General features: G+C 48.2%; 2 protein-coding genes across 3 annotated transcripts; one reads left to right on the top strand and one right to left on the bottom strand.

Moving 5' to 3' along the window:
• Positions 1–3,163: 3,163 nt before the first annotated feature.
• On the bottom strand, positions 3,164–4,594 carry LOC143683331 (WAP four-disulfide core domain protein 10A-like). The gene is made up of 2 exons (XM_077159438.1): positions 4,489–4,594; positions 3,164–3,594 (listed from the first exon to the last, which is right to left on the bottom strand). Exons 1-2 carry the CDS (start codon positions 4,592–4,594, stop codon positions 3,446–3,448), a joined length of 255 nt encoding a protein of 84 aa, XP_077015553.1. The 3' UTR covers positions 3,164–3,445.
• Positions 4,595–9,345: 4,751 nt separating this feature from the next.
• WFDC13 (WAP four-disulfide core domain 13) lies at positions 9,346–12,648 on the top strand. Of its 2 annotated transcripts, XM_077159440.1 has the most exons (3): positions 9,346–9,430; positions 11,458–11,608; positions 12,272–12,648. In XM_077159440.1, exons 1-3 carry the CDS (start codon positions 9,346–9,348, stop codon positions 12,279–12,281), a joined length of 246 nt encoding a protein of 81 aa, XP_077015555.1. In that variant the 3' UTR covers positions 12,282–12,648. The 2 variants fall into 2 exon arrangements, 1 of the variants encoding a protein (XP_077015555.1); XR_013175426.1 differs by lacking the exons at positions 9,346–9,430; positions 12,272–12,648 and adding an exon at positions 10,806–10,889 and having other exon boundaries at positions 11,458–11,569.
• Positions 12,649–14,461: the final 1,813 nt, after the last annotated feature.

Genomic DNA, 14,461 nt, shown 5'->3' on the forward strand with positions numbered 1-14,461 from the left:
GGGCCACTGGGGGAAATTCTCCGATAATCACCTGTCCAATTCTAACAGTAATGACAGAGATCAGCAGCCATGCCCTGAGAAGGGCTGTTAACTTGAGGTTCTGTCCCCTCAGTGCTGAGGTCTAGATCACTCCATCAAGTGAGTCACTGAGACTAGAAAAAGTGCTTCCCAAGGATGAGGGGACTCCAGAATGGATAAAAGAGAAGGGAAATGATAAATATAAATTGCAGCCCTGAAATGAGCTATTATGGTAGATTTATGACTTTGTCCATTTGCAACTGACCCCAGGAAAAGAAAGCAAACAGTATCTTAGAGACGGTTCCTACATGGAATGAATTTATTTTACAAAGCAAATCACCTGACCAATGCAAGCAGTAGATAGTAGAGTCTGCGACTATGCACTGAACAGAAATTTCGTTAGGTGCCTTCTAAATCAAATTCAATTTTCCAAACCCCCAACCCACAAAAATACGCCTCTCATTCTTACCAACTTGCATTAGTGTTCTTCAGGATGTGAAACGTTATCAAGCATAATGTTGGACACTACATTTAATGATGGATACACTTCAAAAGAATGGAGCTTTAATGGGAGACTTTTAGGCACAAAAATCTACCTCTGGGTAGAAGACCTTCCTTGAATCTTTCAAATCATGTCCACTGTAAATATATTTGGCCCAATGATTATTTCTTAGGAGTAGAAAGTATACTCAGGCACTAACCTCAGCACTTGCATTATTCACATAACATACTGTGACTCCTGAGCTAGGCTCCCTGGGTTTGCAGTGACGCAGGCTGCTGCCAGAGGTGGAGCTGGGACACATGTTGCTGGTGAGAGCATCTGCGTGGGCCCACCTTGGGAGATGAAGCAGCCCAAGGACAGAAGGCAGGCAGGGCTGACAGTGTTACGGTGCCTGAGGTGGGGACGATCCTTCACTAACTTAGAGAAGGATGCTGTCGGAGGAATGGGAGGAGAATGAAGGAATGCAAAAGCAGGGACAGCCAGGAAGCTATTTGTTCTGTGTCCAAGAGACCGGCTCTTCTGTGACTCCTCATGTCTGATGTCTGGGACTGGATAGTTTGGAGATTCCAGGTCTGGACAGAATTTGAATGTGCTGCTTCCTCTGCCTCAGTGAGATGCAGGACCTTCCAGGGTTCCCCACTCCCCAGAAGCAAACTAAGAAGAGGACACAGATGTTCCCAAAGAGGGCAGAGTCTGCACTGAGGCCCAGTGCATACCCCCTTCCAGGCCCTGTGCTCTGGGGGCAGCTTCTGAGTTCCCTGGGCCAGGGTGAGCGTTCCAGAGAGTTCTTGGGAACACAGGTCAGGGAAAATGTTATCAACAGGGAGCAAAGAAACTGCTCCAATTAAGTGCAGGGTCCGTGGTGCTCAGGCCAGGGGCAGGGGTTAGATCTGCCTACACCCAGAGTGAGCCCGCAGGGTGGAAAGCATGGGCTGGGAGGTGGGAGAGCATTGCCACTGTGACCCCTGGCAGCCACTTTGTCTCTCTCCATATTCTCCACCAGGGCATTTTGGGTGTTGCCTGGGAGGATGGTTTGGAGGGTGAGCCTTTGGAAAACAGAGCACCAAATAATAGCTCTTAGCGACCCTGGTGCTACTCCCACTTACCTTCAATGATGTAGGTGTTACTAGCTGATCATGATGTCATCCCTAAGAGCCACTTGTCCAAAGGAAGCTCTTGGCAGAGGCAGAGGAGAACCACAGAACCCAGAGCTCAGTGATGCTGCTGAGGGTGTCAGAGGCACTGGTGTGAAGGAGGCAGGTTTCCTCATCTGAGGCCTCCTTCGTGCATGGCCCCCCAGGAAGTCTGTATGAGAGGCCAGCACACTGCCCCCTGCCGACGGGCCTGGTCGGCCTACCTGGGCCCAGGAGCACTGCAGGGGAGTTGTGATTGTGAGGGAGGGAGGGAGGGATTGTGTGTCCCGGGAATGAGCCCCCGCTGACTCCCCGTGGGACTGTGGGCAAGACCCCAGCCCCCTGTGCCAGGCAAACGTGAGCAGCGTCAGCATGGTCACCTGTTCTCCCACCTGCAGCTGCCGTCTGGTTTCAAAGGAAAGAATATGAGACCATAGGGAAGAGGATTTGGGAAAGGGGGTGTTCTAGTTAGTAAACTGCCAGAATGTGGTATACTAGAACTGGAATGGCTTTTAAAAAGAGGAATTTAATAAGTTACAAGTTTAAGCTTCTAAGCCCATGAAAATGTCCAAACTAAGGCATCCAGGGAAAGATACCTTGGTTCAAGAAGCTGATGATATTTGGGGTTTCACTCTCAACTGGAAAGGCACACGGCAACATCTGCCAGCTTTCTCTCCAGGCTTCTTCAATGACTTCCCCAGGGTGTTGTCCATTCTGTTGGCTCTGTCGGTTCTGGTGGCTCTAAAGCAATTTCCAGAATGGTTCCCTCTTAAGCATTCCAGTAAGCAACCCCACCTTCAATGGGTGGAGACACATCTCCATGGAAGCCATCTATTAAAAAATTAGCATCACAATTGGGTGGGTCATATCTCTGTAGAAATAAGAAAAAAGATTTGACCCAGGAATACTGAATGAAGATTAAAGGACATGGCTTTTTGGGATATAAATAGCTTCAAACTGGCACAGGGGGAGACCGCTCAGCTACCGGACAGCACCCAGTCCCCCCCCCGCCCCATAGCAGGCGCAGCCACACTGGTGGGCAATGGGGACCTGGGTTAGGGCAGGCACTCATTCGCCTGTCTCTGGTCTGGCCACAATGGAGGTGACGTGTGCAAACAGGAGTCCAGGGAAACATCCTCCTCCAGCCACATCATGTCCTCTCATTCTCTTTTGGCCTTGGCACAGGACTGGACTTCCCTGGGTTTGTTTTCTCCATTGTAAAGGGACAGTCATCCAAGACTCACCAGGAGACAGGGAGACAGGGTGAGGTGGGCCGAGGCAGGGACAAGAAGCAGCCCCTAGGGACTCCCATGTCGCCCCCAGGTTCTGCCTGTGTTGATTTCCTGCCTGAGCTGGCCCTCCTGACTGCAGGGCTGGGAACGTTCTTCTCAGCGTTAGGAATGCCACCCATGAGCGGTTCCCCCCTGGGAGTGCGCTCCAGTGAGCAGAACAACAAGGGGCTGAGCCTCCCCGGGTCTGGCAGGGAGCGCGGGCCCAGGAGGGGGGCGGGGAAGCAGACCGGGAGGGGGAGATCAGGACCTGATACAGGAAGGACCAGGTGTGGGTGCTGGGACGGGGTTGTCAGGGAGCAAAAGGAGTGGGAGCAAAAGAGGCAGGTCCCTGGGCGTTTGCACTGGTTTATTTCACAGAGACAGAGACGTGCAGGAGCGAGGAGGGCGGCATTGCCGGGTCAGGATTTGTAGTCCTCGAGCTTCAGTCGGGGGACATGGTCTCTGCCAGAGAGCAGGAGGGAGCAAGAGGGCACAGCCCAGCCCCTCCCCCACCTACATTCTCACAGGAGGCTCATGCAAACCTTCCCGCAGTAGGTGGAACAACATATGTTATTTGCTTGACATTCTTTGTCAACGGTGCATTGGCGATTGCACATGTATGGAATAGGACTCTTCTCACAGACCTTGATTTCTAGGGTTTGTTGTGGTTCTGAAATGGGGCAGGAGGCATGATGAATGGAACCAGGCCCCTCGAGCACCCTTCCTCTAGCCTCACAGCCTCCTGCTGTCCCCACGTCCCACATCCCTCTCAAGACATCCCTGGACTCTTCAGGAAGCTCCCTTCATGCCCTCACCAAACCCTGGTGACAGCTAATCTCTTAGATCCTATGAGCTCACCGCCCCACCCCCTGCCCCTCAGGAGACATCCCCTGCCCAGGTCTCCTGGACCCTCTGCACACAGCTGCCAGGGTCCTCTCTCCCCTACTCGTCAGGGCCTCCTGAGGCCACCCCAGAGGATCTACACTGACCCTGGAAAGTCCAAGAACACAGAGAGGCCTTCCAGACCCTCTCCCGCCCTCGAGTTTTCACAGTTCCAAAGAAGGAATGGAACTTGCCTCTGTCTCCGCTGTCTCCGCTCATCCCAGGCTCAGTCCCCTTTATTCCTGCCGAGAAAATGTCACTTCCATTACTTCTCCTCCCACCGCCCTGCTCCTGGTTCCTCTGATGACAACTTTAACTTGGCCCTGTACAGCCCAGTCTTTCCTTGCCCGTGTCCCTTCTTTCTGCTCCCATTTTCTCTAAACGTTAATTCTTCACCAATACACAGGCGTCGAGGAATAACAACTTTTCCCCATCTGACCCTCAGCCCGGGGGCGCCTCTCTCCAGGGCGCACACCGCCGGCCGCCGGGCTGCGGGAGGAGAAGGAAAGAGGGGGCTGCCCCGTCCTCCCCCCACCACCCAGGGCCGGGGAGGGGCTGGGGGGCCATGGCCGGGGCACCCCGAGTCCCCCCCGCGCTGGGGCCAGAGCTCCGCGGGCCGGTCCCGGTTCCCAGGTCCCCCGCAGACGGGCCCACCCCGCGCCCGGGCCTCGGCCCCACCCACCGTGCGCTCTCCGGCGGCCCCGGGGCCCCCCCTGGATCTGCGGCGGCAGCAGCAGCAGCAGCAGCGCACAGAGCAGCAGCGCGGGCAGCGCAGCCCGGGCCGCCATGGGCCCGCCCCAGCCGCGGCTTCCGGGCTCGGCCGAGTCCCGGCCTCTCCCGGAGCCGCGGGGCGGGGAGAGCACAGGAGGCCGGGCCCAGGGCAGGAGACGGGACGCCGGCCCCCCACCGCCCCTGCGCGCCCGCCCGCGAGTCCCGGGCGCGGCTCCTGCGGTCCCGTCCCCTGCCCTTTGCCCGCGGGACCTGCGCCCACCAGGCTCGGGCCCTCCCCTCCCACAGCAAAGCTCTCCTTTCGCTAGGGGACTGTCATTTCCTGGGAGATCGCCTTTACCTCTGTTTTCTAATATAAGAGAACTCCCCGAAAAAAGAAAAGAAAAAAAACCCAAAATCTTTCTAGTTTCATAGCTTATTTGGTATCAGCAATCCCCTGTTTTCTTCCATTCGAAATGTCCGACACATATTTTCTTACCTGCCTTTCCCTCCCTCACTTATTCATATCCATAGTTACCGCGTCATTATTTCTCAAAAATAGGGTTTTCCATAACTACATAACACCCAATTAAACCTCTCTTGACAAGTATTTTGGATGTGACAATTATTGATATTTCAAACAACATCATGGGAAAAAGTTGATCTTCATGCTTAAGTCCTTGATCATTTCCTAGGCTAAGCAGAGGTGTCATTAGTGAGTTAAAGAAGATGTACGTGTTCCGTGTATATATGTGAGAGAGAGACAGACAGACAGGCAGGGAAGGAGGTGCTAACTGGTGGCAGAGTTAGGACTAGAATCATGCCAGCCCAAACACCGACAGGATCGAGCTCTTGCAAAATGTGGCCAAATGATTTCAGTTTTGAGGGAGTTGGAGGTGATGAGTTCTTAGTCTGGGACTTTTCCCCACCCCCATGAGGTTGTCAACCAATTACTCCACATCTTCCTTCAGTTTAAGTGATTTCATCTCTTCTTCCTACTCGCTTGTGGACCCGTTCTGGCCCTCTGTCTCTGCTTCTTTCTGATCTGCCTCCTCTTCACTCGTTTCTCCAGCCCAGTGACTCTGGGAGAGTGCCACCAGCTTCTTTCATTTTAACATTTTCACTTGAGGTGGACTGCAGAGACCACCTTATCCAATAGTCTTTCTAGGTGATGCCTAAATTTCCATCATTAGACATTCTCTCTTTCTTTGGACACCAAACTCTGTAAACTATAAATATCTGCATAGTAACCAGTATCTAGGATTCCTGGAGGGTTTAGGAATAGGGACTGTGGGTGACGACACAACAGCTGCCTTACAGCCTTAGAGAAAACATGGCAATGTTATAGAATTTTTAAAATTGCATGTGATGTGTATATGTATATAGTATATATTTGTGTATATGTATATATTCCTTCTCCAGAACTTTATTTTGTATTGCACATATTAACCAATACAATTAAACAAGAGAATAAGGCATTAGAATAAGAAAAAAAGAAGTCAACCTATTTCTAAGTCAGATGGCCATATTATATACCTGGCAACCCCAATGAAATTAGTGAGATAATGAATTCAAACAAAAAAGAATTCAGTTAGGTGGTAGGTTATAATATTATTCAAAATCAATAGTTCATAAAAATCAGTTAGCATTTAGAAGAAAAAGTGGAAGAGAAAAACACTTATAATCCAATAGAGGCAAAATATTTAGAGAAAAACTTGAAGTGAAATGCGCAAAATATTTTGAAGACAGCTTCAAAACAAAGATGAAATACACAAACGCAGGTGAAGTAATGGAAAGCTTTCTCTTCCAGGATAGTGTGTCTCCATGTAAAATATGTTAATTTCTCTTGCATTACTTTATAAATGTAATACATTCCAAAAATTCATAGGAAATTATTTTTTTCTGAAGCAAAAAATGACAAACTTGGAAGTAATATTTGTAATGTATATCAGAGATTAAGGGTTGACCATTACATATAAAAGTCTTTAAAACTCAATTAAAATAGACCAACAACCTATTATTAAAAAAAATGGTAAGACTCGTGAACAGTTAGTTCACTATCAAAGATATTTAGATGGTTCTTAAACATATGGAAATATGATCAGCTTCATTCACAATGAGATAATTGCTAAATAAAATTACACAGAGATACCATTTCTCACTTTTCACTTTGCAAAAATTCAAAAGCATGACAACACACTCCACTAGCTGACTATGGGGAACACTTGCCCTCATGTATTGTTGGTGGAAGTACAAAGCAGAACAACCTTTCTGGAGAGAAATTTGGCAACATCTAGCAAAACTACCTATGACTTTACCTTTTTAACCATCTTACAGAAATTGACCCTGAAGTTGCAACTCCAACAATATAGAAAATAGGCACCTGGCTGTTCTGGCAGCACTATAGGTAAGAGCAAAATATTGGAAGCCTCATAAATGAGCTTATATAGGAGACTAATATGACTATGGCATGTGCACACTATGATATAGAAAGCAGCTGTAACGCAGGATAGAGAAGATTGCTAGGAACTGCTTTAGAATAATTTTCAGGATACACTGTTAAGCAGGAACAGCAAAGTGCAAATGTGTGTAAATAGTGTGCTACCCTTTGTATAAGAAAAAAAGAGGGTTAAAAATTCAAGTAACTAATTATATTTATCGTCTGCAAATTCCAGAGACTTGATAAAGAGGGGCTGCCAATCAGTACATTCTGTGAGGCCAGTTAAAGGTGCTACAAAACCAGATAAGGCAGGGCACATGGGTGGTTCAGTGGTAGAATGCTCGCCTTCCATGCAGGAGACCCGGGTTTGATTCCTGGACCATGCACCCCCACCCCACCCCCCGCCAAAAAAACAACAACAACCAGATAAGGACAGTATAGAATGGACAGTTACAGGACCATTTCACTTATCACTATAGACGTAAAATTCCTTAAAAATAGGGAACAGAATTAAGAGATGCAAAGTTATCATATATAATGATCACATTAGATTTACCCTAGAAATGCAAGGATGGTTTAATAGAAAGTCTGAAAAGTTGTCATATATAATGATCACATTAGATTTACCCTAGAAATGCAAGGATGGTTTAATAGAAAGTCTGAAATGTCATTCACTACATTAACTGATTCAAAACATGCTATTGTCTCAACTTATGCAAAAAAAATATTGATAGAATTCAACAAATTTTTGGCATTGTAATGGAAGAGAACTTTTTTAACGTGATAAAGAATATTGATGAGAAACCTAAAACAAACACTATCTTAGGAGGAAATGTAAGTTTCCTTTTAAATCAGGTATCATGTGGGTTCAACATTGGATTGGAAGGTCTCGCCTGCACCTTGAGGCATTAGAAATGGCAGTAAGTTTGAAAAGGAAAAAGTACCACTTTCATTTACAGAGGATGATTGCCTACATATAACGCTGAACAAATGCACTAAGAAATTATGATAAATAGTGGGAGAATTTTAGTAAGGTGTCTAGTTAGAGTTATACCTTTGTATAACTCATGTCTCTACCCTAGCAACAAATGGAAAGAGAATAATTCAAGTCATACATTGCCAATATCATTTAAAAAAATATCAAGTCCCTCGGAATAAATACAACATAAACATGCAAGATCTCTACAGGGAAAAATTATAAAATTTTGTGAAAAAGACATAGATAGATGAGAGTCATAACCTATCAAGATTAGAAAGGCTTACTGTTTTAATGATGTCAGCACCCTGCACTGTACTCATTTCTAGAATCAATGTTGTGCCAACCAAAATAGGAATCTGATTTTTGGAAATCCTTGAAGGGAGCCAATTGTATCCTTCCTTGAAATGCGGGGTTGAGGGACTGACTAGATGAATCAGAGGAGCCTTCCCGTGCATGATTTCCACCAGGCAAACAAAGGAAACAGTGCCCAGTGCTCAGAATTTCCACCTCTACTCCTCTCCACAAGACAACATAGATTACAAAACAGCAAACTCATGTGGTGTAGAGTAACCAACTCACCCCACTTTGCCCAGAAATTTCCTGGTTTTAAGCAATAAAATCCCAGATCCAGGGAATTCCCTGAATCCTGGACTAAATAGGTCGGTTGAAATCACTAACCCATTGCTAATCTTTGGGCTAGCCAGGTAGGAGTACTGCACTGACGCTGACTCACTGTCCTATTTGGGCCAATTGTACCTACCTGTGAGCTTCAAAATGGGCTGCCCAAAGCCGTGGAGCCCATCAGTGGCTGGGCTTCTTCTAGAACGTGTCTTGACTGACCTCCAATTTAATGATTTTGTTTCTCCATTAGGCTGCACTCTCCACCAGGCTTCCTGGAGATCAGAGATGTGTAAGACCCTCTCTGTGTCAGGGACTTGTTATGTGTTTGTTACTAAGGGTATGGAGAATTCAAGACAAATGAACAAGGGACAGGCAATAAGCCAGGTGCTGCATGTAGAGTAGTGAACAAGTCACAGGTAGGAAACCCTGATCAGATCGGGCTGTTACCTCCCAAGGTGCAGGGGCAGGTAAGTAATGGAAAAACGTTCCAAGCCAGGTAATTTCATTCTAAAGCACTCACCCTTTCTCCTCCCCTCTTAGCATCAAGACAGCAAATGGTGTGGCGTCTGGGGAGAAAAGCTTCTCTCTGCAAAGGGGAAGGTCGGTGATTTGGGAAATGAAAGGAGTGAGGATGGGAATAAAATACTCTGGCCCAACCATGGGTGTAGTTGGGAGGTGCCTGTGTTCCTGGCGCCTTTTTGATTTTAAGGCACAGTGAAAGGTCAGGCACAGTCTTTTTCCGTCTTTGTTGCCTCCCTCTCGCCTCAAGCAACGCCTGTCCTGCCTGCTCCATGGAGCCAGCACTTCTCCAGCAACTTCTGCTGCTCTGCCTCGCGACGCAGCCAGTGCCCGGGAGCCCCAGGGAGCATGTCCCGAGTAGGTGCTGAGTCTGCACCCGGGGGAGGGGAGCCACGTCTAGGGGGAAGAGCGGATCCAAGGGCTGACAGCCTCGTCACCCCTAGGGAAAACCACAGCGCCCATGCTTTATTGTCCGGAAGATCTGGGTTTGAACCCCTGCTCTACTGCTGACCGAGGGACCTTGATGTAATGTCTGAGGCTCAGGTTGTTCACTTCTATGGTTTTGGGCTAGTTGGGAAGAGAAACAGATCTCTCCAATGTGGGCTGGAGCCCTCAGTGGGCAGGGGCAGACGCTCCCTAAGTATCAGCTGCTGTAAATGTTGCAGCCTCGTCATCCAACTCAGTGTTGCAATTCCTGGATCCCTTGTGTTGCTCAGGCCACCTCATCAGGCATAAAAATCCCAAAGAAAATTAAGTTGGTAGAACTGAAGCTGGAAGCTACAGAACCTTGGCCTTGGAGGTTTTGGGGGAAGAAAGGAAATGAGGTCTTGCTTTTTTCTCCCATATTTAAAGCACACAGGTATAAATGCGTAATACCAGTGATTGGTATAAATGGGGTCCAGTAAACTGCCAGGGCGACCCAACATTAGCTGGACCACATCGGTGTTGGCCTTAGGCCAATACCAAGTAGGCAAAGAGTTATTACTCATTACACATGCTTTCTTCTGTGGGGGGAGCATCGTTCAGAATATTGGGATTTGAGGGGAAGGTTATATGAAATAGCTCATGTGGTTGGGGAGCCCAGGTCCTGATACTAGCATATCAGAGAGGGCTTGCAGTTTTGTAAGACTGAGGGGGGTTGGGGAACTGGTGGGAATAGGGTGCCTGGGGTATAGAGTTCATTGAACAGTCAAAGACTAGGATTTCAAGAGAGATGTGAGAAGGCTTTCTGAAAGACCGGTTAGTATCCTGAGAGGGGTTGGGACCACATCCCCAGGAAAGGATGTGAAATTTGAGAAGGTTAATGTAATCTCTGATCCCAATCTACTCTTGTTTAATTGGATCTACTTTGATATATTCCAATCTGAATGCCTGCCCCTGTTCCATCGAGTCCCAGGTGTTTCAAGGTGGAGGCCATGTCAATTCCTTGCATGGACCCCGTGAACTCTGTGGCTGGGGGGCCCAGGATGAGTGCCAGTCTCTGACATTTGTCTACAGCTAGGGCCCCAGCATCCTTCACTCTTTCTCTCCTGCCCTATTTTTGTGGCAGTTACATTCCAGCACCATTCTTTATTCATTCTTTTCCATCAGCATAATATATTACACACTTCCTTCCAGTTACAATCACCTGCAGAGCAATAAATCAACAGGGCCTTATGACCTATAGGTTGTGTCATAGGTTATGACTTATGACACTTGACCCAGAGAGAGGGCAAATCACAAGGTACGAAAATTAGGGCCTGACAGGGCTGGGGGAATGGCCCGGGTAACAAAGTCCACCATCATTGCCTTTGACTAGTGGGATGGAGAAAAGCCTGTGGGTTGGACAAGATCTCCTGGTGGAGGGAGGTTGTGGCTTTGACCTGGAATACTGGGAAGGAATAGGTGCCAGGAGGAGGCTGCCTAATCTTCTCTAACAGAGAGAGGAGGGCAGCTTTGGGATTCCACTCATTCCTTCTATGCACAAATCACCCTTGAGAGGCCAACCCTAGAAGAAACTATAGTGTTAGTGAGAGGCACAGGGCTTGTCCCAGGCCACTCCAGGAAGCAGCACAGAGTCGGCGTACAGACCCTCTCCTGCACTCCACCATAATGTCCCCTGAACTGGACCCGACAGGGACTATGGGGACTTAGGTCTGGCCTGCAAGGATGGTGACTGGCCAGGAGGTGCAGGGTTCTGCCACTCTCTGTTTTGGATCAAATATGCCCTGGTTTTCCCTTTTCAGAACTTCGAGGAAGAAGCCGCTCAAGATTTCACCTCCCTATGACCACACCAGGGAGGGCAAGGCAGCAGATGTCCTTATAGCTCCCTTGGTTTGGAGGGTACTGAATGTGACCCCAGCCTGTTGTTTGGTCCCTTCTTTTACCTTGTTCTTGTGTTCCAGGATATGTCTTAGAACCTCTGCCCTGCAGATCGGCCCCTGAAAACTGCACCCAGATGTGTACGACACAGGAAGACTGCCCGCCTGATCTTCAGTGTTGCTCGGCTTTCTGTGGGATAGTCTGCTCATGGAACCAGCCCTCAAAGAATAAGCGGTAAGGGGCTTCCATGCCAGGCCTGCCACTAGAGCCGCTGGAGGCCCTAACGCAAGAGTCTCTTACCCATCTCTGTGATGGATTTCTTCCTTTTTGGTTGCCTGGTCCTCAATTTCTCCTTCATTTTACCAAGGGCAAGTTCCGTAAATGATCTGCTTAGAAAATCCTTTCCCACTCCCTGAACAACATGGTTCTCCTCTCCCCATCAGCCACATCATGTATTTCTGACTCTGCCACTCTAAACACATCCACAGACGTCTCCATCTGTGATCTGCCCTGTCCCAGAAGCCCCCTTTTATCCCAGGTTGGAACACTATATCCGGGTCTGTACTACATCCAAAGCAAAATCTGTCCTCCAATTTAGGCTGCCTTCCCTTCACCAAACACCATTCTTTGCTCCCTCTGTTCTCGGGTTTTGGGTCTCCAGCCCAAGGGAAAGTTTGGTTAATCACCCAGACGTTACCCTGGCAGGGCCAGCTGGATGGAATGCCCTCCTGGCTCACAAAGAGCATGTCTGTGTTCTCACCAGACACCCAGGCTTCTAATCCCTTCTTGCACTGTGTCTTTCTATGACCTTGAGTAAGACAATTCCCCTCTTTTTATCTTTTCTTTTTCTCATGAGTGAAATTGCAATTCTGTTTCTTCCTGCCTTCTAAAATTAAGGCCCAAATGAGGTCTCAGAAGACCCGCGTGGCAGGGGAGGCAACCAGTGAGCTCCAGGATGGAAGCCTGGCTGGCTTGTGTGTATATTCCCTGTCCTGAGGACAAGCCACACCTAGAGGCAGCTGCGGAGTGTTGAACGATGGGCTCTGGAGCTAAATACCTGGGCTCGAAGCCAGGCTTTCCCATGTGTTACGAACGTGACCTTGGAAAAGTGACTTAACCTCTCTCTGGACACCAGCTTCCTCCTCTGTAAGGACTTGAATAATAGTGAGAATAAAGTTTGAAAAATATTGTTGCACATAATAATTGCTCAATAAATTTTACCTCTTAGACAACCACTTTCCTCTCAAGAGTGTGCCCCTGGCAACTGAATGCCACTTCTTTCAAGGCTCTACGTGGGAATGCAGAACCATAAATTTGACTCTTGGTTGTCGCTGAATACTTTGAGGTCCTGCCTTCCTTATGGCAGGAAGACTGAGCTTCGTAAACTGGTTTTAATGGTGGGCATTTTGAAGAGTGAAGCTTAATCTCTAAGAATTAAATCTTCACCAGTTGATGCTTCAGATATTTTCCTCCTATGAACAGAAACACGGGGGCTCAGGAACCACTAGTACAGGCCACTGAGGCGTGTCTCCCATGGCATTTTGTGAAAGTAGGGGTGGTCTTTGTTGCACAGATATGAGTTCTCCAGGAAGGCTGGTTTTCCTTCAGCATCTCCAAGAGGACAGCTATTCACCCAGGGTCAGAAGAGCCTTTCGAGGACCACCTTGTACCTCTCTGGGCACCTTGTACAACCTGGGCGGGGTGCAGTCCAGATTGAGTTCTGGATCACAGAGCAACCTAAGGGGGCAGATTCACACCGATGCAAACCCAGGACCCTCAGGTCTGGGGCTCTGCCAGGGAACAGGCTCTTCCAGCCCTGGGGTGCCAGCGTCCTGGGCAGGGGGCCCATTGGTGCCCTGTGTGGCCTCAGGCAGCTCACTGTCCCTCATTGGGTTCTGCTCCCTCAAGTGAAGGCTGAAGAGAACGTCCATGCCTCAGGGCTGGCGAGATCTCGTAAGGCCTTGCGGGTGAAGATGTCATCACTGCCAAGTGCCCTGCTAGCAGAGAGATTGCCAGCAACCCCATTATAACAATGCTCCTTTGAGGGCCTGTTTTATTCTCTTTAAAAAAGATGGGATGGGAGCATTTTTATTATTTGACTGATGTTAAAAGAAAAAATGAAGCCCCCTATAATGCCACCACCAAAACAAAACTACTACTCATAATTTGGAGGATTTTGTTTCAGAATCGTTGATAGGAAACGAGGAGCTAGGGCTTTCTAAGCCTTTTGACATGACCGGACATTCCTAATTTGTTCAGTGGCGTCTCTGTCCCTTTGTCAACCCTGTGCAGAGGAGGTGACACATGGTAGCAAGCGGAGGCCGGTGGAGCAGTCTCCCTGTGCGAGTGCCAGGCTCGCTGTGCTCAGGCCCTGTGCACCAGCCTTGCTCGCGTCCTCCTGCCCCTTGTAGGGGACTGAGTGCTCACACCACACGCTGACCACCCCTGGGTGTGCGGACATTGCTGGGTGATCTGGGCACCAGGCAGCGGGAAGACACTGAGACCTGAGCAAGTCACGCCCCAGGCCCCAGGTGTTAGATCCAGGTGAAGGCCTAAGTAAAGGTGGCTGTCGCAACAGTGTAAGATGTTTTTACTGCACTTTCTGGGTTACATATCTGGGAGGGTGTGAGCCTTAGTAAGTCCAAACACGCAGGGCTTCATCCTGATAGACAACAAAACATTGCCGTAAACCTCACTTTGTCTTCTATGGGAATGAGGGACACTCAAAAATCCATCCCCAATATACATTTTCCAACCAAAGGAAGTAGGGGTGAGTTAGGAATTGGCCTGTGTTTTTAGAGGATTTGGTGAAGGTTGACACTGGAAGACCCATAGGAGTCACCGAAAAGAAAGAAAATCATGTCTGGAAAGATGTGCTGATGAATCAAAGATGTTCATATTACTTATGAATGCAAAATACTTAAAATTATGATGATGTTTACCAGTAGGAGACTATTTATATAAAATATGGTAGATCCAGAGTATAGAAAAGTATGTGAGTGATGGACTGTGCAATGAGATTTTTTGTTGTTGTCTCATAAATTTTAGTTGAGACTTCAAAGTTAAGGCAATCATCAGTGACTGTCC

Source organism: Tamandua tetradactyla, chromosome 1 (assembly GCF_023851605.1).
Source record: "Tamandua tetradactyla isolate mTamTet1 chromosome 1, mTamTet1.pri, whole genome shotgun sequence".
Classification (NCBI taxonomy): domain Eukaryota; kingdom Metazoa; phylum Chordata; class Mammalia; order Pilosa; family Myrmecophagidae; genus Tamandua; species Tamandua tetradactyla.

Bases quoted from the DNA above. Each gene is read 5' to 3' on its own strand.
- LOC143683331 (XM_077159438.1), bottom strand. From the start codon at position 4,594: ATGGCGGCCCGGGCTGCGCTGCCCGCGCTGCTGCTCTGTGCGCTGCTG. The intron at 3,595-4,488 runs GTGGGTGGGGCC...GCCCCATTTCAG, and splicing joins GGGCCGCCGGAGAGCGCACG to AACCACAACAAACCCTAGAA.
- WFDC13 (XM_077159440.1), top strand. From the start codon at position 9,346: ATGGAGCCAGCACTTCTCCAGCAACTTCTGCTGCTCTGCCTCGCGACG. The intron at 9,431-11,457 runs GTAGGTGCTGAG...CTTGTGTTCCAG, and splicing joins CCCCAGGGAGCATGTCCCGA to GATATGTCTTAGAACCTCTG.